Source organism: Dendrobates tinctorius, unplaced genomic scaffold (assembly GCF_039654945.1).
Source record: "Dendrobates tinctorius isolate UK_male_01 unplaced genomic scaffold, ASM3965494v1 ptg000044l, whole genome shotgun sequence".
In the NCBI taxonomy this organism is placed as follows: Eukaryota; Metazoa; Chordata; class Amphibia; order Anura; family Dendrobatidae; genus Dendrobates; species Dendrobates tinctorius.
Window position 1 is genome coordinate 31210245 of NW_027361712.1, and position 23880 is coordinate 31234124.

The 23880-nt window shown below is 41.1% G+C and overlaps 1 gene segment (V, D, J or C); it reads left to right on the forward strand.

Annotated features, from left to right (window-relative positions):
* Positions 1-2850: 2850 nt before the first annotated feature.
* Positions 2851-22178, forward strand: LOC141089212 (T cell receptor delta constant-like). The segment is given in 6 exon segments: positions 2851-2917; positions 3448-3537; positions 4542-4808; positions 19398-19451; positions 20610-20726; positions 21703-22178. Coding segments are annotated over 5 exon segments (594 nt in total).
* The last annotated feature ends 1702 nt before the right edge of the window (positions 22179-23880 follow it).

Here is a 23880-nt window from a genome sequence, read left to right on the forward strand (position 1 = left end):
CCAGGGCCTGGAGGAGAGTCCCCTCTTCTCCAGTTCCTGGGTACCATACGCACATTGAGTGCTCACTGTACGCATGGTGGGCATAGCCACATGAGTAAAGTGAGCGTTTCAATGCAATCCTATGGGTGCGGAATTGCCGCAATTCCGCAAAAAGAATGAGCATGCTGCATATTTTTCCGCTATGGGATTTCGCAGCGGAAAAATCCACAGCATTAGCACAACATTGCGGAATTCCATAGGATTGCATGAGATGCATTTTCTTTGCGTTTTTGCAGTGATTCCGCAGCGGAAAAACGCTGTGAAAATGCAAAAAAAACGCAATGTGTGCACACAGCCTTAATGTACACTCTGCACCCCATCTTGACTGAAAAAAACAGAAATGTACAAATCTTTGCAATTTTATTTAAAAAAACTGAAATATCGCATGGTCATAAGTATTCAGAGTTCAGACCCTTTGTTCTGACACTCATATTTAAGTCACATGCTGTCCATTTCCTTGTGATCCTCCTTGATATGGTTCCACTCCTTCATTGGAGTCCAGCTGTGTTTAATTAAACTGATATGACTTGATTTGTAAGAGCACACACCTGTCTATATAAGATCTCACAGCTCACAGTGCATGTCAGACCAAGTGAGAATCATAAGGTCAAAGGAACTGGCCAAGAAGCTCAGAGACAGAATTGCGGCAAGGCACAGATCAGGCTAAGGTTACAAAAGAATTTCTGCAATTTTCAAGGTTCCTAAGAGCACAGTGCCTCCATAATCCTTAAATGGAAGACGTTTCGGACCACCAGAAGTCTTCCTAGACCTGGCCATTCAGCCAAACAGAGCAATCATTGGAGAAGAGTCTTGGTGAGAGAGGTAAAGTAGAACCCCAAGATCACTGTGACTGAGCTCCACAGATGCAGTAGGGAGATGGGAGAAAGTTCCACACAGTCAATTATCAGTACAGCCCTCCACCAGATGGGCCTTTATGGCAAAGTGGTCCGACGGAAGCCTCTGCTCAGTGCAAGACATATGAAAGCCCACATAGAGTTTGATAAAAACACATGAAGGACTCCCAGACTATGAAAAATAAGATTCTCTGGTCTGAGACAAAGATAGAACTTTTTGGTAACAATTCTAAGCGGTATGTGTGGAGAACACCAGGCACTGCTCATCACCTGCCCAATACAATCCCAACAGTGAAACATGGTGGTGGCAACATCGTTCTATGTAGGTGTTTTTCAGCTGCAGGGACAGGATGACTGGTTGCAATTGAAGGAAAATTGAATGCGGCCAAGTACAGAGATATCCTGGATGAAAACCTCTTCCAGAGTGCTCTGGACCTCAGACTTGGCAGAAGGTTCACCTTCCAACAAGACAATGACCCTAAGCACACAGCTAAATTAAGAAAGGAGTGGCTTCAGATCAACTCTGTGACCATTCTTGATTGGCATCGCCAGAGCCCTGACCTAACCCCAATTGAGCATCTCTGGAGAGACCTGAAAATGGCTGTCCACCAACCTGACGGAACTGGAGAGGATCAGCAAGTACGAATTGCAGAGAATACCTTAGCTGAACACAGCGGGAGTAAAATGAACCTTTCCACACACACCCTTCCCCCCCCCGCAGATTTCCGTGTCAGTCACAGGGGCGGCACAAGTACAAGTTCAGTAGCAGCTCAATCAGCACCACTGGCTCTGATTGTCACTCGCTCAACATTGATGCCAGCTGTCAGTCAGTGTGGAGGGTGTGGTTACAGAAACCGCTCTGTATTCTCAGACTGCTGATTGAACCAGGGCCAGTGCCATTCTCGTGACAGGAACCGGAATGCTGCAGGGGGAATAAAGTTCATTTTCTGCCCGCAGCATTTGGCTAAGTGCGGGTGTGGGTGGGTTAATAATGCTATTAATCTGTAGATTAACCCCATATCTGCAGGTTAATTGCATTTTTTTGTGGTTGCCTTTAATTCAACAAGTTATTTTTAACACTGGCTATCACGTAGAAAATTATTTTCTAAGGAAAATGAAAAGAAGTACATAAAAGTGTTACTAGTGCAGCATTATAAGTCAATAAGGTTCAACTGTGGGATGACCCCTCACATTTTATTATTCAAAACTCACTGATTTTATTAAGAGGGGATTTTGATCTAAGGATTTATTCTCCTTTGACGGACCTGAGTCTTTTTTTTAACCTTATCAATTATGCAACTATGTATCAAATATTCAGAAACCTACAAGTGACAATACTGAGATAATAGATCATCATTACTGGTGAGAAATCACATGAAAGACTATGGGCTTACTGGTGTTTCCTTTATTCCTGAAAACAAGTCTGTACGGGTTTTTTTTGCATTGCTTAATGTGTTAAGATCTTTTACACTTTCCATTTAAATATTACAAAGCCTAAAAGGAAACATAATATGCTCTTCTATCAGATGCTGGGACATCAATGTAGGTAAGTTATTTATAATCTATATTAATAACTGTATTGAGTGGTTCTTCATTGTTGGATATTAATAGTTACATATAGTACTTAAAAGTAACTTATAAGTTAGGTGCATGCAAAAATTCAGCAATTTTTTTAAGGCATCAACATGTGGTTTGTAATTAAACATATGTATGTATTTTACAGTGCAGCCACTATACTGGGCAGAAAGATTCAAGACAGATAGCCCAACATTGTAGTGGCGCTTCCTACTAGTGAGGCCAAGTGATGCCGTCTTCTCCATCACTCACACCATTATTGAACATTATCTGGACGCATCCACAATATATTGCTGATACAAGCAGTAGCCCTCCTACATCTGCATATGCCCTGTTCTTCACTTTTGCCAAAGTAGATGGGGCAAGGGAAAGCATAACATAAATGAATCCAGTGAATGTCGCCAATTTGCGTCCTATGAACACAGATGCTGCCAATGTTCACGTTGCTGGTACCTGGGCTATCCCTTGATTACATATTACACAATATGTTAATTAATTTCTCTTTTTGGATAGAGTGGGTCAAATTTTAAAGTCTAAAGATATTAATCATGCAATATTTGAGCGCTACAGGCAGAGGTTTCTGAATGGGGTTAACTCACTGTGTATTTGGGATCCCACAGTGATTAAAACATGGCTGTCACTTGTACAAAAATTATAAATTCTAAAATGACCCAAATGAGGAATTATCTGAATAAACACAAAATAAACAAATAATCAGATCACTTACTTCTGCTCTAACCTTCATAGAACGATAAATACAGCTAATAGAAATGGCATAAACCATATTATATTATTGTATTCATAGCTAAAAAGTTTTTATTTTAATAGACACGTATTTCATTAAATAATTTTACATTTGCCGCATTTACAGTAAATGTTATAATTTCTATTCAATCTCATTGTACTCATTCCCCAAAGAACAAAATCAATTTTTATGTTACTTTTATGTACTAATCTTGATCTTGTAATTCTCTGGGAGTAACCGAAGTTTCACTTCAGACAGTATACACTGTGTATTATTCGGTTGGTCTCATTTTTGGAACTGGAACAAAACTTGATGTCCTGCCAAGTAAGTGGGAAAAACAACAAAAAACATTATTTACATTTAGATTTATATTCTGCATAAAATGCTTTTTTGGAAAAGTTGAAAAGATTTTATTTACTACCAGTTTTTCAGTAGTTGAGCGATTGAAGTTTACGTTCATATTTCATTGCTCTAAGCATTATTTGACATTATTAGACCTAATTATTAGTCTTTAATATTTATTCAGATTTTATTAGGAACTTTTTGACATTTTCTTTGAACTGCAATCTTTTTTATATAATTCTATCATTTTTCATTTTGAAATATGCCAGTTACATTAAAAATATAGGTTACATGAAAGGAAATGCATTAGTTATTTTCATACAATATACAGTAAATGTAATTTTTTTTTATAATTTTACTAAAATTATTTCTTATTTTGATTAAAAATAAAAGAAAAAAATTACAGTAAGTGCTTACAGACTTTAAAAAAATATCTATCGTTGAAGAACATCTTTCGGCTTACTTTGCATTTATTGAGTGTTTTAGTTTTCATTCCATTTTACAGTGATATATTTTGCCCTCATCCAATGCTTTTAGTGTATGCAAAATTTATTTCAACATGTACATGTAAGGCCTCTTTCACACTTCCGTTTTTGACAATCAGTCAAGATCCGTCAATTTTGAAAAAAAACGGATCCGCCATTTTTCTTTGCGGATCCGTTTTTTTCCCCATTGACTTTCATTATTGGCGGATCCTGACTGCCGTCCGTTGCATCCGTTTTTTTGAGGATCCGCCACAATGTTAGTGTCCGTCAACATCCTCAAAGATTTCCAAACGGAGCTTGCAACGTTTTTTTGTCCGGCGGATCCTCCAGACACTGAATTAACCCCAAAATCATTAAAAGAATGACTTTCATCTATATGCAAGACCGATTGTTTCTGGATGACCGTAGGGAAGAAGGCATGCTGTAGTTATTGTACATCCATGTTTTTTCACACGTTACTAAAATCATCACGGTCCAACTCTGATCTTTCTATTATTCCAGGTATCAAGCCCACCACTCTTCCTAGAGAAGTGTTTGAGCTAAAAGCTAAAGGGGACGTCTCCTCCATCGCCTGCCTGGCAAAAGATTTCTACCCCAAGGATATTGCAATTTATGTTAATAAAACCAAACAAGAAGATGTTACTACAATCTTGTCCAAGGAGGGATTGTACAGTGCGGTCATTGTTCAGAATGTGAAGTATGAGGAGTTTACATGTGAGGTTAAGCAAACTCAAACATTGGCGCCAAACATGACTGCAAAGTCAAAAGGTGATAATATATTTTATTCTTTATCTGCCTTAGTTTTCAAAGTAACTAGAATTATTAATATTCTTTGATATTTTTTAGTATGTGTTCACAATAACATTTTTATGCTGTTTTTCAAGGCAAAGATACTAAAGCCGTCTCCAAAATTTAACAAACTCCAATATAACTCAATGTACACTGTTGGGTCGATTACAAATGAAAAAAAAAACAAATTTTACAAATTGTGATTGCAAAGCAATTCTTGTCTAGTCTGTATTGAACATCTTTGAATAGCTGTAGACAATCTGATGCTGCAAGTTTTCCTTCACTACAAAAAAATGCATAAGTGGTCGAGAGCTATGAAATGGGACGTAGCTTCAAATACAATTTTCAGGGCCTGTCAATAACAATAGCATAGTTTCTTTACACCATGTTAGAAATAAGTGTAAATTTTGTAATTTTTTTCAAAATGTAAATAGGTCCAATGGAATGGATGTGAGCATACTTTGCACTAAGAAACTGTAAAGCACCTTTTCACTTAACTTTACTCCAAGGAGTGTTATATAACTTGGACATATTCTACTCAAATTTCTATTACTCTATCCGACTTCTGTCAAGACGTGAGATGAGCATCTCGCCTCGGGCAGCAGTCTGAGATGTCTCTCAGAGGATGGCATTTTGCTTACCTCTGGCAGCAGGACCACACTGGTCATTCGGCAAATGCCTTAAGAACGTTACATTCTAAAGAGAAAAGACATTATTTTCTGACAACTCTGTTTTTTATGCTTAGGAGTCCAGTAGGCAGTTCAATATTATACATCATTCTGCTTTGCTCCTTCAGCTCTCTAACATGCTTCCTTCATTTCAGACACCATATCCATCATTATAGGTTCCATTTAAAACTGGACAACTTCAAATGCAACAGAACTTATCAACTAAATGCATAACCATTAAGCATGAGCTTCCATACTTCTATACAAAGTCTTTTATTTTAGATTTCTACTATATATAGTAAATGTTTGATATATGATCACTAGTGATGAATAAATAGTGTATCTGTGTATTTGTACCGAATAACAAATCCAAAGCAAGTCAATGGGAAAGCCAAATATTTTTTTTGCTGGACCCAATAAACAGGTCTAGGGGCATGAGAAAAATGCTGAAATGGATGGGTAAGAGCTAAAACTAAATGGGAACAGCATGAAGAAGATGCTTGTATGCCTTTCTGACTCAAATATGGTATCTGGAAATAATGTTGTCAGACTATTGCGCCAGTTTTACGGATTTATAAAAAGACCTACCAAAGCAAACCTAAATTTTTTTTAAAAGGAAAAATGCTAAGAAACATTTTTCCTTCATAATTACATGTATATAATGCAAAATAAAAACAAAAATAATACCACCTCCTCTTTAGCATATGTTCACATGGAGCGTTTTGGCTTTAGATTTTCCTTTAACATTTGTGAGGGCTCTCACTCCTACATTTTGGAGGTCCCTCCCTCATGCCAAATTGTTAGCTAGATAGTGAAATACATATTCCCCATACCTTTACAATGCCAGTTAAAACATGCCCATTTGAATTTTGAGCTTTGCCCACCACCACCACCATGTCCACCGCCATGTGATTATGCGACCCTCGCTTCACATTTTCAGAGGGCCAGCAAGTGTCGTGAAACCTGAGTTTTGTGAACTCCACAATTCATTTTTGCCACCAGATCCCAATGGAGCCACTGTCATAGCAGGTGAAGCCACTGTAAGGTGGATATAATACAAGAGTTCGGGGAGCTGTACGATCAATGTCAGTAAATTGGATTCTACCAGACACCAAAAGCATTAGAATTAAATTCTCAATACAGTGCATACAAGCGAGGGCCTGTATTGTGGTGAGTCTGTGAGGCCTGAAACCCATGTCAGGAACATGTACAAGCCTCATTTTACTTGGAAGCAGCCTCCTCAAGAGAAAGAGTCAGAAGTGCCATTCATCAATCTGCACAAGCCTATGCAGTTCTTCTGGAAACTACCCAACCAGGCAGAATGTATCTTTTGCATGATTTTGAGCAACAATGGAGTAATGACAGGATATGTCCCAGAAAGTGTTGAGGTCTGTGGAGTGTATTATTCAGGTGACAGGCAGTGTTACAGAGCTCAGGTAAAGACTTTAGCGTGGCAATGACCATGTTCCAATATATGTAAGGCTGCAGCCTGAATAGGTCTGTGGAGCGTATTAATCCAGTCTCTTAGACGTGCTTAAAATGTACAGAAACTGGCCAATACCCCACCACCATTTTTTTTAACCCAAATTTAGAAAACATATGGAAAGTGACAGTTTAATAAAGAGTCACAAGTCTTATTTAGGAGCCTGGAAAAGTCAGCAATGGTCTTTGTCCAGCACCGGACAATGTAAAGTGCAATATCTAACTAACAATTTGAGAACAGACATATATACTGACAAGAGACAATTGAACATTGCGCTGGGACAACTAACTGGATGTGGTTGCTGACTGTTGTGTCTGTGCAACTGCAGGTTGTGAACAGGAAGCATCAGCGCCTCCTTCTTGGACAGCAGATTGGGAAGGACGTAACACAGGGGAAGGGCAAGTTGTTTATGAAACCAGGGGAAGAGTCTTGAGGAGATCATTTGCATATTCCCAGTGCCTTTTGGGATAAGTGAAGAGTCTCCGCGAGCTCAACGATCACTGGGTTTTGGCCGCTGCAGCTGAAAAGAGGAAATTGGAAAACCAGGGGAAGAGTCTTGAGGAGATTATTTGCATATTCCCAGTGCCTTCTGGGATAAGTGAAGAGTCTCCGCGAGCTCAACGATCACTGGGTTTTGGCCGCTGCAGCTGAAAAGAGGAAATTGGAAAACCAGGGGAAGAGTCTTGAGGAGATCATTTGCATATTCCCAGTGCCTTCTGGGATAAGTGAAGAGTCTCCGCGAGCTCAACGATCACTGGGTTTTGGCCGTTGCAGCTGAAAAGAGGAAAACGAAAACCGGGGGAAGAGTCTTGAGGAGATCATTTGCATATTCCCAGTGCCTTCTGGGATAAGTGAAGAGTCTCCGCGAGCTCAACGATCACTGGGTTTTGGCCGCTGCAGCTGAAAAGAGGAAATCGGAAAACCGCGCGCCGATAGGCTCATCTTTCATTGTTTTTAAGAAATCTCAATATGGAAGAGACCAGGAGCCATTTGGTGAGCTGCATTTCTTGCTACATGTTCACAGACTTACCAGTGGAAAAGCCAAACTTCAGATGCCACAAATGCAAGCTTGTGTCCCTGTTGGAGGAAAAGTTGCAAAATCTCGAAGAGAGGTTAGCTACGTTGAAGATCATTAAGGAAGGTGAAGAATTCTTGGACAGAGCAGAATTATCTCTTTATGTTACAGAAAGAGAAGAAATTCGAAGTGCACCTGAAGAAACAGAGGAATGGAGACATGTGACCCAGAGAAGCAGGAGGATCAGGAGGCAGTCAGCACCCATACTGCTCAGGAACCAGTACCAGGTTCTCACGGAGGAAAACGATGAAGAAATACATCAGGATAAGACTTTGCCAACAAACAGCAACCTTGTACGCCTTCAGAGTCCTCCTGGATGGAGAAAGAAAAATGTTGTGAAGAAGAAACGGAGAGTGGTGGTCATGGGGGATTCCCTGTTGAGAGGAACAGAGGCCGCTATCTGCAGACCGGATATAACTTCAAGAGAAATGTGCTGTCTTCCAGGTGCAAAAATTAAAGATGTGTCTGACAGGATATCAGGACTCTTCAGACCTACAGATGACTACCCATTCCTGCTACTACATGTGGGGACAAATGACACCGCAAGAAATGACCTGGAAACCATCTGCAGAGACTTTGAAGACTTAGGCAAGAAAGAGAAAGAACTGGGAGCGCAGGTGGTCTTCTCTTCCATCCTCCCAGTGGATGGCCATGGAACAAGGAGGTGGAATAAGATTCTGCAGGTGAACAACTGGCTACGTCGATGGTGCCGTCAGCAAAGATTTGGATTTCTGGATCACGGAGTGAATTACTTATACGATGGACTACTTGCTAGAGATGGGGTGCACCTTACGAAGACTGGAAAGCATGTATTTGGAAGTCGCCTTGCTACACTTGTAAGGAGAGCTTTAAACTAGAACAACATGGGAAGGGAAGCAAAAGACCAGAAAAAGCCATACACCTGACAAATGCTATTGAGAACTCTGCTATTAGAAGTGGAAAGGAAGAACAAAGACAAAAGAATCTAATTAATAAAAATATTGGAGAAAGAGAAACCTATCACAAACTAAAATGTTTCTATACTAATGCACAAAGCATGGGCATCAAACAAGGAGAATTGGAACTACTAACGCAGGAAAAGAAATATGATGTCATTGGAATCACTGAAACTTGGTGGGACAATACACATGATTGGAATACAAGACTAGAAGGATACAACTTATTTGCAAGAAACAGACTTGATAAACGAGGAGGAGGTGTCGCATTGTATGTTAGAAATGCGTATATCTGCACAGAGATTGAAGATTCAGAGACTGGGAGTTCTGTGGAAACTGTTTGGGTAAGAATACAAGGACAGAACAATGGAAATGACACCATTGTAGGCATTTACTACAGGCCGCCTGTGCAAGCTGAAGACATGGATGAACTCTTTATGCATCAAATGGCCAAGTTCTCCAAAAAATATGACACAGTTGTCATGGGAGATTTCAACTATCCAGACATTTGTTGGGAATCTCTCTCAGGCAAAACTAACAGGTCAAGGAAATTCTTATCCTCTCTTGCTGACAACTTTATCTTCCAAAAGGTAGGGGAGAAAACAAGGGGAACTGCTACCTTGGATCTAATCCTTATAAGCAGGGAGGAAATGGTTGAGGAGGTAAAAGTGACTGGGACCCTAGGAGGTAGCGACCATGCTATTTTAGAATTTTGGATAACTAGAGGCGGAAGACCTGTGAAGACTCAGACGTCAAGGTTAGATTTCAGAAAGGCAGATTTTAAGGGATTCAGAAAGAGAATTGGAGGGATCCAATGGCTGGATATCCTTAAAGACAAAAATGTCCAGGAAGGATGGGAAATCTTGAAAAATGAAACTCTCAAAGCACAGTTGTTAACAATTCTGAAAAGAGGGAAGAATAGGAAGCATTTAAGGAAACCAGGATGGATGAACACAGAACTTAAGCACATGCTAAAAAGGAAGAAAAAATGTTTCTAAAATGGAAAGAGGGAGGCATATCTAAAGAAGAATATAATGCTGTCTGCAGAACCTGCAGGGCACAAATCAGATTAGCTAAAGCTGAAAATGAATTGAGGCTTGCAAGAGATGTCAAAAGCAATAATAAAGGATTTTGGGGATATGTCAAAAGTAAAAGAAAAGTCAAAGATGCTATAGGATTTTTACAGGATGAAAATGATGAAATGGTAAGACAGGATGTTGATAAGGCTGAACTTTTAAATTCCTATTTTGCATCTGTTTTCTCTCAGAAAGGAAATGTAACATCAACTGTTCTTCACTGTCCTATTAAGGGAATAGAAGAATCCAGGATATCTATAAACAGAAAGATAGTGAGGAAACACTTAGCTAACCTACATGAATTCAAGTCTCCAGGTCCAGATGAATTACACCCCAGAGTACTGAAGGAGATAGCAGAAGAAATTTTTGAACCCCTCTCCATAATCTTTGAAAATTCTTGGAGAACAGGAGAAGTGCCAGAAGACTGGAGAAGAGCAAATGTTGTTCCTATCTTCAAAAAGGGGAAGAAGGTGGACCCAGGCAACTATAGGCCGGTGAGTCTGACTTCTATACCAGGAAAGATCTTTGAACAAATTATTAAACATGTATGTCAGTACCTGGATAAGAATGAAGTGATTAAACAGAGTCAGCATGGGTTTGTAACTAATAAGTCATGTCAGACTAACTTAATTTCCTTCTATGACGGAATCACTGATTGGGTGGATCAAGGAAATGCTGTAGATATAGTATATCTTGACTTCAGCAAAGCATGTGACAAAGTCTCTCACACAATCCTTATTGAAAAAATGACTAAGTATGGAATGGACAAGGCAACTGTTAGGTGGATTCATAACTGGCTTAGTGATCGGACCCAAAGAGAGGTCGTAAATGGCTGCACATCCAGTTGGAAGAATGTCTCAAGTGGGGTACCACAGGGCTCTGTCCTGGGCCCTGTATTGTTCAACATCTTTATCAACGATTTAGATGAAGGAATTGAGGGTAAACTGATTAAATTTGCTGATGACACAAAGCTAGGAGGGATAGCTAATACTAGAGAAGAGAGAGAGAGGATTCAAAAAGATATAAATAAACTGGAGAAGTGGGCAGCAACTAACAGAATGGTTTTTAACAGGGAGAAATGCAAAGTACTACATCTGGGCAATAAAAATGAAAAAAGCATATACAGAATGGGAGGAATAGGGCTAAGTGACAGCACATGTGAAAAAGACTTGGGTATACTAATAGATCACAGACTGAATTCTATGATTCTATGATTCTATGATTCTATGATTCTATGAATATGAGTCAACAGTGTGATGCAGCAGCAAAAAAGGCAAATGCAATTCTAGGATGTATTAACAGAAGCATACAGTCTAGATCACGTGAAGTCATTATTTCTCTCTACTCCTCTTTGGTCAGACCTCATCTGGAATATTGTGTCCAGTTTTGGGCACCACATTTTAAAAAAGACATCAACAAACTGGAGCAAGTTCAGAAAAGAGCGACCAGAATGGTGACCGGTCTGCAAACCCTGTCTTATGAGGAAAGGTTGCAGGATTTGTGAATGTTTAGTTTGCAAAAGAGAAGACTGAGAGGAGACTTAATAGCTGTCTACAAATATCTAAAGGGCTGTCACATTGTAGAAGGATCAACTTTATTCTCATTTGCACAAGGAAAGACTAGAAGCAATGGGATGAAACTGAATGGGAAGAGACACAGATTAGATATTAGAAAAAACTTTTTTGACAGTTAGAGTGATCAATGAGTGGAACAGGCTGCCACGAGAAGTGGTGAGTTCTCCTTCAATGGAAGTCTTCAAACAGAGGCTGGACAGACATCTGACTGGGATAATTTAGCGAATCCTGCTTTGAGCAGGGGGTTGGACCAGATGGCCCAGGAGGTCCCTTCCAACTCTATGATTCTATGATTCTAAGTGGATCCGAGTATTTCAATTACAAAAAATACTTTTCCATTGTTCTCATGGCAATTGCAGATGCTGACTGTCGATTTGTTGATGTGGACATTGGCTCTTTTGGATGAGGAAATGACTCGCAGACTTTCAAAAACTCAGTCATGGGCTGTTTGTATGGTAATGATTTCAATTTTCCACAGCCACGACCTCTTCCGAACACTGAAGGACCTCCAATGCCATTTTTTGTGGTTGGGGATGAGGCGTTTCAAATGTGTGACAACCTCATAAACCCGTACTCAAGTCGGTATTTGAATCACACCAAAAGGATTTACAACTACAACTGACAAGGGCATGAAGAACTGTGTGCCTTCACCTGAGTGAACCCACTATCCAGTCTTTGTACAACCACCTTAATCCCATCCTGGAAGATCGAGCCTAAGTGAACAAACTCGGGCATAAATGACCTCTCCCAGGCACTTTGCGAGCAGACCCAAGTAAAGTAGTGGCAGAGAGCTGGGAGAGGGGAAAACCAGATGGACCGGCTGCCTGTTCTCCAGCCTGTGAAGCCTGCCTGGTTGCTCCATCGCTGGTGGATGATTGGGATTGGGCCTATTCATTGGCTGGTCGATGAGGGGCCGCTCCAACAGAGGACGATCCAGGTTGTGTGGTGCTGCTCCAGGTTCTGTGGAAAATAAATGAAAAACATTAGTAAAAAAAGTAAAAAGTTTAAATAATAGTAAGACAGCACAAAAAATACTCATGTTCGCTGAGCAACCGCAGGCCTCAGAAACAAAAGCTGATGATGGTTTAGTACTCACAGGTCAGTGGGATGCAGTGACAAGGCAGGAGACGGGGTAAACTTTAAAGTGTAACTTTTATGTATGAGGGTGCCTTTAGGGTTACTCTGAGCAACCGAGCAAGCTAACAATATCTGCCCACACAGGGGATCAACACAAGAACACACGGTACTGCGAACACGACTAACCCGGAGAAGGCCGGTCACTATAGGGCAGCGGTATGGCCGACTACGGGTCCTTAGTTACAAAAGTGTCACTTATCCTCTCTGACATCCGGCAGGGTCCTGAACGATGATGCTTCGGCATTGCAGCTGCAGGGCCCAGCCGACGAGGATCTGGCGAAGACTATGGGCATTCCTATGCCCAGGCAAGATGGGGGCACAACAGGCCCCTGAAGAGTTCGGCGATGCAGCACCCCCCCGGCGGAGGTGGTGCGGTGCCGCTTGGGAGCCAGAGAATGGAGGCCGCAGCCCCGGACAGTGCTGCGGGGACCGCAGCTGACAGCGGGCAGGCCGCAGCCGCGAACTGGAGTGGGGCGGCATCGGCCACAGGTGGCAGTGGGCAGGCCAAAGATGCAAAATAGAGTGGGGCGGCATCGGCCTCAGGCAGCAGCGGGCAGGCCGCAGCCGCAAACTGGAGTGGGGCGGCGTCGGCCGCGGGTGGCAGCGGGCAGGCCGCAGCCGCGAACTGGATTGGGGCGGTGTCAGCCGCGGGTGGCAGCGGATAGGCCGCTGCCACAGGCTGGAATGGTGAGGCGACGGCCACTGTAGGTGCGGGCGGTCAGTGTCTCTCCGCTGGACAGCCCAGCACCATCTCCCCTCTGTCAGCTTTATTCAGCCCTAAAAGAAATACACTGGAAAACCTTCTCCTTGTGGTTCACCATCTTCATATTACTGGACGTCTATGAAAGGTGTCGGCTTCACTGTTTGCGTATTTCTGGACTACCAAGTATAAGTGCAGGTCGCACTCTTACTGCATATAATTTCTGGACTTGCTTGCATTAGCGGTCGCTAGCATAGCTGCTGAACATTTCCTTTTTTTGCTGTTTTGCACTTCGCTGTAAGTTCAGTAATTCCTCTGATAGTTTATTCTTTTGCTTTGTTAATACAGTTTGCTTGTCTCGACTTTGGTCTCAGATTCGTTTATCACATGCAATCAGATTCCATAGTACCTTCATATATATTATAAGAAATTTGACCATTGCACAATGTACAGAGGTTTGTAAAAATTACCTCAAGGTACATACATGCTGAAAGAAGCCGTGATGAGGACCTCACAATCCATTTTGCAGTTATTAGAATAGGTAGAGATAGGAAGTACAAGTTTCACCATTGCACAATGTGCAAAGTTTTCAACAAATTACCCAAGGTGTCTGTGTCATACAAGCGGAAAGCTGCCGTGATGGGGACATCACAATACATTTTGCAGTTATTACAAGAGGTAGAGCTGGGGAATGCAAGTTTCACCATTGCACAATGTGCAAACTTTTCAAAAGGGGAAAAACATTACTCACGTGGGTTATACATAGATGACTATTAAGTACTTGTTGCAGAAGCAGGAGGAGGAAGTGATTTCCTGGGCAAAATGGGTTTGGATGGTAAGGAATGGACGTTAAGACAACTTCCAAAAATAACATTTGGGCTGCATTTACATTACATTGCTGTCATCCGTACAAAGACGGAGGAAATCCAGCGCTTGTTCAATTTTAGAAAAGTCAGCCTGTCTGCATTTTCCATTGACAGCCATGCATGCCTATCTGTTATGATTGCACCAGCCGAACTAGAAACACGCTCAGACAACAAACTTGAAGTAGGGCATGACAGCACTTCCAAGGCATACAATGAGAGGTCAGGCCAAGTGTGCAATTTGGACAACCAAAAGCTAAAGGGCACTGAAGAATCAGGAAGGATGCTGGTATGGTCATTTAAATAGCCCTTCACCATCTTGGTTAACTTTTCCCTCCTCGTCAAAGTTATACACACAGATAGCCCTTGCTAATGTGACAGTTTCATGAAAATTGCCCAGTTGGTGGACATCCCCCCTCCCCCTGAGTTGCACCTGGTGTACGTGGCCCTCCCCTATAATCCTTGTGTGTGAAAAGAACCGGTATCTCTGCCAGCAGCGTTGTCTGAGGGTAATCTTTTTATCAAGTCTTCCACAATGGGCCTCTGTCATGTATGCACTGAAAATGGCACGTCTGCCTCTGACATGAGAGAAGCAAATTTCTCCTTGTACCATGGGTCAAGAAAGGTGCACAGCCAGTATTTCACATTGGACAAAATGTGGTTCATTCGAGGGTCTTGGGAAAGGCATATGGACATGAACTCTGCCATGCGTGGCAGACTACAAAGAGTCAAACATTCAGTGTCCTCACATATCAGGGGGCTGAGATGACCATCTCAGCCCCCTGATGAAGCCTAGGTGAAACGCGCGTAGAGGCCTCTCATGTGGTGTGCAGCGCGTCCATGGGTAAGCATCTTTGAACTATGGGATCGTATGTGTGGTCCATTATGGGGTTATCATTGCTATTATGCCAGATCACTTACTATTTTTGCCTCAACTAATATGGCTACACGGGTGACCATTTCTTTCAGTATATGTATATATATAACAATTGTAGCACTGTCACTTTACTAATCTATATATATATTGTTACCCCCTGTGGGTTGCGCTGTTATGCTGCACGTTTTTTGCTGCACCTTAACCTTTGTCCAAACCATCTTTATAATGATATGATTTTGTCTAATATTTGTTGTTGTGGTGTCTCATACATATGAGATTAATAAAAGCTATTTGGATTTTACTTCTTTTGGTGGATTTAGTACTCCAGTTTTTCTATTGTATTCAGCGTTATTGGGAGTTTTTCCATGGCTAATGCATGTGGTGGTTTGGGTACTATGGCCTTGTAAATAATGCATACTGTTCCTTCCAAAGATCTTGTTTGCCACTACCTCTTCTTGCCTGTTTTCATGCTATGAATCCATCCCTCTCTGCACTTCTGTGCTCGCTATTCGTGCCACCGTGCCAGGTTGGATCACTAGCCTCATCATCGACCACACCGTCTTCCAATTCATCAATCTGATTCTCCTTCTAAGGCTAGTTTCACACTAGCATGGCGCCGCTAAGCCCTGCCCCCTGCCCGCCCCCTCCGGTCATCTCCTCCCTACTATCGCACAGAGCTGCATGCGATCTGTGCAACCTATGTGTAGCATAGGGTGCGCAGCCCGCGCGCTGGCCGTGCGCTAGTAGGATTTTTGCGTGCGCTGTGCACTTTTGAAGGTGCGCCGATGTGCGCCGAACACACCATGTTGCATTTTGGTGCGCTTGGCGCACCTTCAAAAGTGCGCAGCGCACGCAAAAATCCTACTAGCGCACGGCCAGCGCACTGTCTGCGCACCCTATGCTAAACATAGGGTGCGCAGATTGCATGCAGTGCTGTGTGATAGTAGGAAGTAGATGACCGGAGGGGGTGGTAAGGGGGCGGGGCTTAGCGGCACCGGGCGCTGCATGAAGATATGCTAGTGTGAAACTAGCCTAAGTTGCGATTTTAGGCTGACCTGATGGCTACTGTGTGTTATGATTATCCTCCACCTCTTCAGACATGAATTGACCTTCCCCAACATGGCTTTCTCCTGGCCTTGGGTGCTCAAATGTTTGGTCATCACTCCACTTCCCCATGACCCTCTTTAATGGTGCACGTTGAGAGGCCTGACAATTTACAACGTCATTACAGAGTGGCCAGCATTGGTGTCACATGTCTCCAGGGACATGATGGTGGGAGGAAGGAGGACCAGTTGAGGATTCAGAGGCCCAGCCTCTTGGCTACTGAGACTGAACTTCGTGGAAAACTTTGTGGTGCTGTTTGTCAACACATTGGAGCCTTTGTCTGCCTTCAAAACCACAACATCCTAGCACTTGTCTGGGTTCATCAGTGGTGTAGAGCGCTGACCAAATTTTGACAAGAAGCTAGAGCGAGATACAGTCACCTTCTGATCTGTCACACAGTCTTAGTGGTCACCACCAGACCCACGTCCCTTAATGTCACCTGTTATGATTGGGTCACCGAGGAGGAAGCCAAGACCAAGCCAAGCCACAGAAAACCAGAGAGTTTGGTAACTAAGCGGATTGCAGACCCCTGATCCTATCCATACAACTAGAAATAGCCGTGGAGCGTACCTACGATGATCCTAGACGCCTCGACACAGCCGGAGAACTAAATAAGCCTAAAGCAAGAAAGGGGAAATCTAAACTGCCCCAGAGCAGACCCCAAAGGAAAAGATAGCCCCCAAACATATATTGTCGGTGAGACAAGATGAAAACACAAACGCAGGTAGGAAAATAGACTGAGCAAACGATGGGGCCCACACTAACTAGACAGGACAGGAAAGGAAAGACTCTGTCTGCAATCACGTAAAAAACCCTGCAAAAAAGGCCCAACACGTCTGATAGAAAAATACTGAAGTCACTATACTTCGCCCACTATATGAGCACTCTTGGTATATTCTGAAAGCAGAGCAAAAAGAGGCCAGTCTAATAAGGGACAAAAACAAACTGGCACAAACAGTAACATAAAGATGGAAATTCAGCACAGCCCCAGCCGGGGCTGGCTGACCACACAAAGCTGAAATAGACAAAACCAAATCAAATGTGAACAATAGCAAGCGAACACTTAGCTTGAGCAGGGACTGAGCTGGAAACTAAGACCTCAGGAGGCAGGAAAAATCACCAGCAGGGATAGAGGGAGTCGGCTGTCTTAAATCCAGTCAGAAACTCCAGATCTCCAGTCATCCTCCTCATTATCAGGTGGCAGGCCTCTGTTAATTAGATCAGCTCCATTACCTCCAGTAACCACCAGAGGGAGCCCAGAAAGAGAACCAGCTCTACTGCCTTCACTAGTAACCAGAGGTAGGCCAGAAAGCTAATTCACAACAGTCACCCTTTCTCGTATTGAATGCGTTATGCTTATGAAAACAAGATTCCTGCTTTTATTTTTCACAAGTTCCCTAACAGAGGTATTATTTACAAATTCACTGTATCTAGCAATGTGTGGCAATTATTTTTAAAGATAGCAGCTTTATTACACATGTCAACAGCAGACTCATGAAAATTAGAGGTAAATAGACACGTTTGCGTATCTCACCAGGCTTTGCGCCAGTCATAGAACTGCTAGATAAAGATACGCTATTTATTAAACCAATAGAAAATTATTCTTTTTTATATCGGCTTGATTACACTCTGCAATATCGGACTAATGAAAATTATTGCCACTGCTAAATTGTGATGTTTGCTTATCTTTGCCCGGATTGCACCAGTTGCACAACTGTTAAAGATACAATTTCTTTAATAAATAGTGTATTTATTTTTTTATATTGCCTTGCTGACACACTGCAACAGCGGACTAATGAAAATCATTGCCACTGCTAAATTGTGCCGTTTGCTTTTCTCTGCCCAGATTGCGCCAGTCGCATAACTGCTAGATAAAGATACGCTATTTATTAAACCAATAGAATTTTTTTTACAGTATATCGCCTTGCTGACACACATTGCAACAGCGGCTAATGAAAATTATTGCCACTGCTAAATTGTGACATTTGCTTATCTCTGCATGGATTGCACCAGTTGCACAACTGCTAGATAAAAATACACTATTTATTTGACCAATAGAAATTTTGGGGGATATTTTAGATCGCCTTTATGAGACACACCAACAGCAGACTCAGGGAAATTACTGGTAAATAGTGACACTTCCGTAGCTCTTCAGGGTTTGCACCAGTCACACAACTGCTAGATAAATATTAGCTACTTAAGCAATAGACGAGGAATATTATTTAACAATTAGCCTGTAAAATGGATGTTACTGTAAGCTGGCACTGAGGAATATTATTTATCTGTAAAAAAAAAAAGCTATAGACTGCTACACAGAAATACTATGTAGCTCCAAAACAATGGGTTTTGAATATGCTGGTGCTACCTAATATTATTTGCCTCTAAAAAGAGCTGATTTGTATATTATGGTAGTGAATGAAACCCTCCCAATTTCCCCCTCTAATCCCACAGTGTGTTCATAATACTAAACTATACAACACAATGGAAAATAGCAGAGATCTGTAGCATGTGCTTGCAAAGATGATAACACTCAGGTTCCTGCCTTTTACTGTCCCTCTTATTAAATCTCTTCCTATACTATCTCCACCTAAAAAAGAACTAATCTTCACAATCTTCAGCTCATAAAAGAGCTTTTTGGAATGAATAACTTTTCCTATATGCTGCTATCACTCTCTACGCTTACACTACGCTCTCCCTACGCTGTTTCCAGCTTCAATGTGAGCAACATGATGCCGGCAGCCATTAAATATCCCTTATGATGCTGTAAGGCCAGCCAATCACAGTAATGCCACACCAAAGATGGTGCCGGCATTAGTGTGATTGGCAAGCCAGCCCAGCATGTTCATTGGCTGCAAATAAATAGCCAAGCATGCTGGGCGGTTCACTCGAATATACCAAGGCGAATACCAAATTACACGCCAAGTAACGAATAGCCCGAATAGCATAATATTCGTGCCGAATAACGAATAGAGCCGAATTTATTCGCTCATCACATCACTAATGATCACAAATTACAATATAATAGTTACAGAAACACTAGAATAGAATATCACTATTTTTTTTTCCTACCATGCAGGTACTGATTATCAAGGTGTAGAGGAGACAGACAGCAGATGTGAGAGAAACTCTCGTAAGTGATGCGTTTCAAGTAATATGTTACTTCTAATCTGAGAACTATTGGGGAATATCCTGAAGGCAGTAATAGATGTTTCCTCATAATGATAACATGTGTCTATATATCCTATTATAGTATATGATCATCATGGGGCATTCTGGTGGACTCTGCAAGTCCATATATTTTATTGATGACATTCCATGTCAATGACAGCCATGCCATGCTCCTTTGCAAATTGTGTATACCCAGAAGAAAATTGCTCCTATAATACCTTTAACAACAGTCATGATTTATTTAGATAGTAGTGTCCTGTACTTAAAGAAAACCTGTCATCAGGATCAGGCATGTTAAAGTAAGGGTGTGGATATAAAGGCTGTTTTAGTTATTTAAAAGATACCTTCAATGTAGAAATCTGCATCCTAGTTAATCTTTAACAATTATTAGAAAATTGGATGCAATAAGCCATTCATGCATCGGGGTGGGCCTGTGGGGCAGGACTGTGGGTAGGGTCTTTGGTTCTGCCAAGGCCTCTCAGCTGCTTTGGGTGTTCACATGTTAATACTGTGTAAAATTTCACCCCAGCATCTTCTCGCAACTGGTGGCGCTTGCGCAGATTGATCTGCTTGCAGGCTTCAGTAAAATAGCGATGATATTGGCGCATGCGCAGATTTACCTCCCGGCGGTCTTCAGTAAAATGTGTCATTGAGGTGAGATCTAAATCTGCGTATGCACCGACATCAGTGTCATTTGGATATAGGAACACCTGAGGCAGCTTAGAGGCACTCGAGAGCCGAAGACCTCAACCACAGTTCTGCCCCACAGGCCCACTCCAATTCACAAACAGCTTATTGCCCCCAAAATTTTGAATGATGATTAAAGGATAACCAGGCCACGTATTTCTACAGTGAAGGAACCTATTAAATCACTACAACAGCGCATTTATGCCCATACCCCTATTTTAACATGCCTCATCCAGATTATATGTTCTCTTTATTTTGTGTAATTATGTTCTGGTTAGCATTATGCCCCAGATTTCGTCTTCAATAAGTACGATATCCAAGAAACTGGGACACTTAGAAAATGTAAAATTAGGAAATGCTTGATGCTTTACTTGTTATAATTTCAGGGACTTAATGGATTAGCTTTTATACTTTAATTTCTGCTATTTTTCAGTTCACAGTATGGAGGAAATCAATATGCTCTCCATAACTGTAATGGGGATGAGGACATTGTTTGCCAAAATTCTGGTCTTTAACCTAATCCTGAGTGCAAAGATCTTCTTAATGTAAGGTGAGCACCTAATATAAGTTCAGAAAAGTTATAAAAACTCCATAAAAGAAATGGTAATGCAGATAAATCTGGCACTAGATATTGATGGCAAAGTAGATATTTAAAACAATGAAGGGATTTTGGGGTCTGTGGAGCACATTAATGGAATATTTGGTAAACCATACTGACCCTAAAAAGTACCATACTGACCGTAGAAAGGGGAGTTTTTTTAGCCTGTTATATTATAGATTATTTCTAATAGAAATACACAAATATGATCTTAAACCGCACAAAACCAGTCAAGACATATTGCAGATATGTTATTCTCTAGAAAACAGAGCAGTAAAAGTTGAGGAAATGAAATTAAAAGGCTCTATTCACATACTGTATTTACATTTCACATACATGTTCTATCACTTTTTTTGCAGATAGAAAATAGCTAAAATAAAAGATGCTGCTCTGCAACAATGCGGTCTAAATATAGTGTGAACTAAAGAAAGACAAAAAGGAGCAGAAAAGACAAAAACACCCATAACATTCCAAAGATCCTTGTTTTCTGTATTATTGGAAAACTTTCTAAACACATCACCAATAAATTAATGCACTATGTGGGAATATAGTTTAAGGCTCTTTTTATGCTGTGATTTTCATGTATGATGGAAACCACAATGCTGTGAATGTTCTGGCACATGACAGACACCAGTGACCTATGGACTCTATTAATTAGTAGGTTTCAGTAGTGGTGTCTGATATGATAACTGGAATTACAGCGCTACCTGTAACTACCGGAGGACAGGCCATCATTAGCATGTCCCGGAAACCTTCTAGAATTTATGAAAATAAAAGTGTTTGGCTGTTGTCACAAATAATGTAGATGATTGTGTCTATACTGAAGTATTTCATATATCCTAGAACATATAACATGGGGCTTTTATGGAAAGAGAAATACAGAGCTTGATCACTGATGTTGTTATTTTATTTTTATTTTCTTTTGCAGACTCCTCTGAGGTGCCAAGTGAAGATGCAACACTTCTGGCTTCATTGATGATTGTGTACATGGATACAATCAGCAGCTTTCTCTGGACTGTTCTGTCACATACAGATTACATCTAGAAAACATGTCCAGGAAATCTGGCTGCTTTTTAATAGCAAAAAATGACACCTGCATACTTTTAATTTATGCCAACTGTATCACCTGTGAATACCCCCAAACCTACCCAGAAAAAACACAAACTTAGAGGCAATGCTTTCTTCTTGGGGAGTACCTAGCATCTGCCTCATCCCAAAATTGACAACTTGCAACTGCAAAACCAAACACAACTCATAGGGAGGATGTGGAGCTTTTAAATCCTACACAATGTCTTTAACTTGCTTGCCAATATATTACTCAGTTTGCTTAGTATATTATAAGACAGATACTGTATATCATAATTAACACGAATTTGTAACATCCTTGAACCATATAAAAATATTTCAAAGACATAATTTCATATATTCATTATATTTAATATTTCCTTAATTATCTACTTTGTAATTAATTATCTACTTATTTGAATGTGTCTTAGTTTCTCACCTTGGGGTCTTGTATCTCTACTCGCACTTGCCTTTCCCCTTTGGTAGTGTGTTGCTGCCTGGCCTTTTGTTCCTCAGGAGGTAAGAGACACCCCTCGCTTGCCTTTTAAACTAGACAACCGGTTTTCTGTGAGCCTGGTTACGTTTGAGAATGGACCTAGGTGTTTTAGGTCCCGGTTTCCACTGTCACCAATCGTAAACTTTTTTAGTAGAATAGTCTTTAAGATCATGCGCAAATTTGCGTTTCTTTCTGTCCATAATTTCTTTCTCCAAATTGGAGACATTTTCCTGCATTTTTGTATCTTTGCTGAATAGGACCTTTGAGATTGTCATGTGATGCAAATGAATTCACCTATTGGCTATTCAATAGCTTAAATAGTTCATTGTTGCTATCTGTAGACAGGCTGTGATAAAGGTCTTTTTGATCGAAACGCATTGCTTGTTCCCTGAGCCACCTCACATGAGCATGCCATCTGTCTAATGCTTTTAATGGAACAATAAACATCTACAATTTTATGGGAGCTGGAGCACTTTTTTTTTTTTTTCTTTTCTTCATGTGATCCACGCTTGTCCTGGCAGAGTTCCGTGCACCCGTGGCAGACCGGTGAGCTGGTTACTTTCTTTCGTTTTCATATATATTATTGGGTACTACCCATGGTTTATATCTAATTTTCCCAGGAGATCGACACACTTGATCGATCTATTAAAGGTAAGAAATTAGGTCATGGTTTAGTGAAACCACCATGTGGATAAAGGATTGTAATACATGAAGTTGGCATTGTGCAGACAGCCTGTCCTCAATAGCCTCAACTTCAAGAAAGGCTTTATCATGCAAACAGATGCATCTTTAGTAGGCCTAGGAGCGGTTTTGTTACAGGAAGTGAACGGAGAAGAAATTGAGAACACAATCCACTGATAGAAATCCATTACCAATATAGGTTAGTAAACTTTTAAACTGGACATGTTGTAACCATGGATACTACAATATAATTTTAATCCTACAGAAAAGCACGGAGATGTAATCCAATTTTTATAATAAAAAATTCTCTTTATTAATATAGTCTGAATAATAACACATGTAATACAGACAAAAGACAAGGTGCTTATACAAGGCTCATATATGGTAGCCACAACAACACACTAAGTAGCAGAATGGATATAGACAAAAGAGTGAAACAGTTAATATCATACTGCCATCAAAAGGATTTTTTCAAAAAAGTGCATAGTGCATATTAAACAAACAGAGCTGTATCACTCAGGGAACACAGTCGCCAGAAAGGTATATATCAAGAAAAAAGGGTCTTAAATAGAGAAACCACTGCGGAAAAAATAGATGTCTTAGGCCTCTTTCACACATCAGTTTTTTGCCGTCAGGCGCGATCCGGCTTTTTCTTGTAAAACCGGATCCGGCAAAATGCAATGCCGGATCCAGTTTTTCCCCATTGACTTGCATTGGCGCCGGATGGCATTGCGTTTCATCCGTTTTTTGCCGGATCCGGCAACTTGTCTCATTCCGGCGTCTGGAAAAAACGGCTACTGTAACGTTTTTTGTCTCCGGCGAAAAAGCCGGAAGCGCCGGATCCGGCGCTTCCAGCTTTTTGCT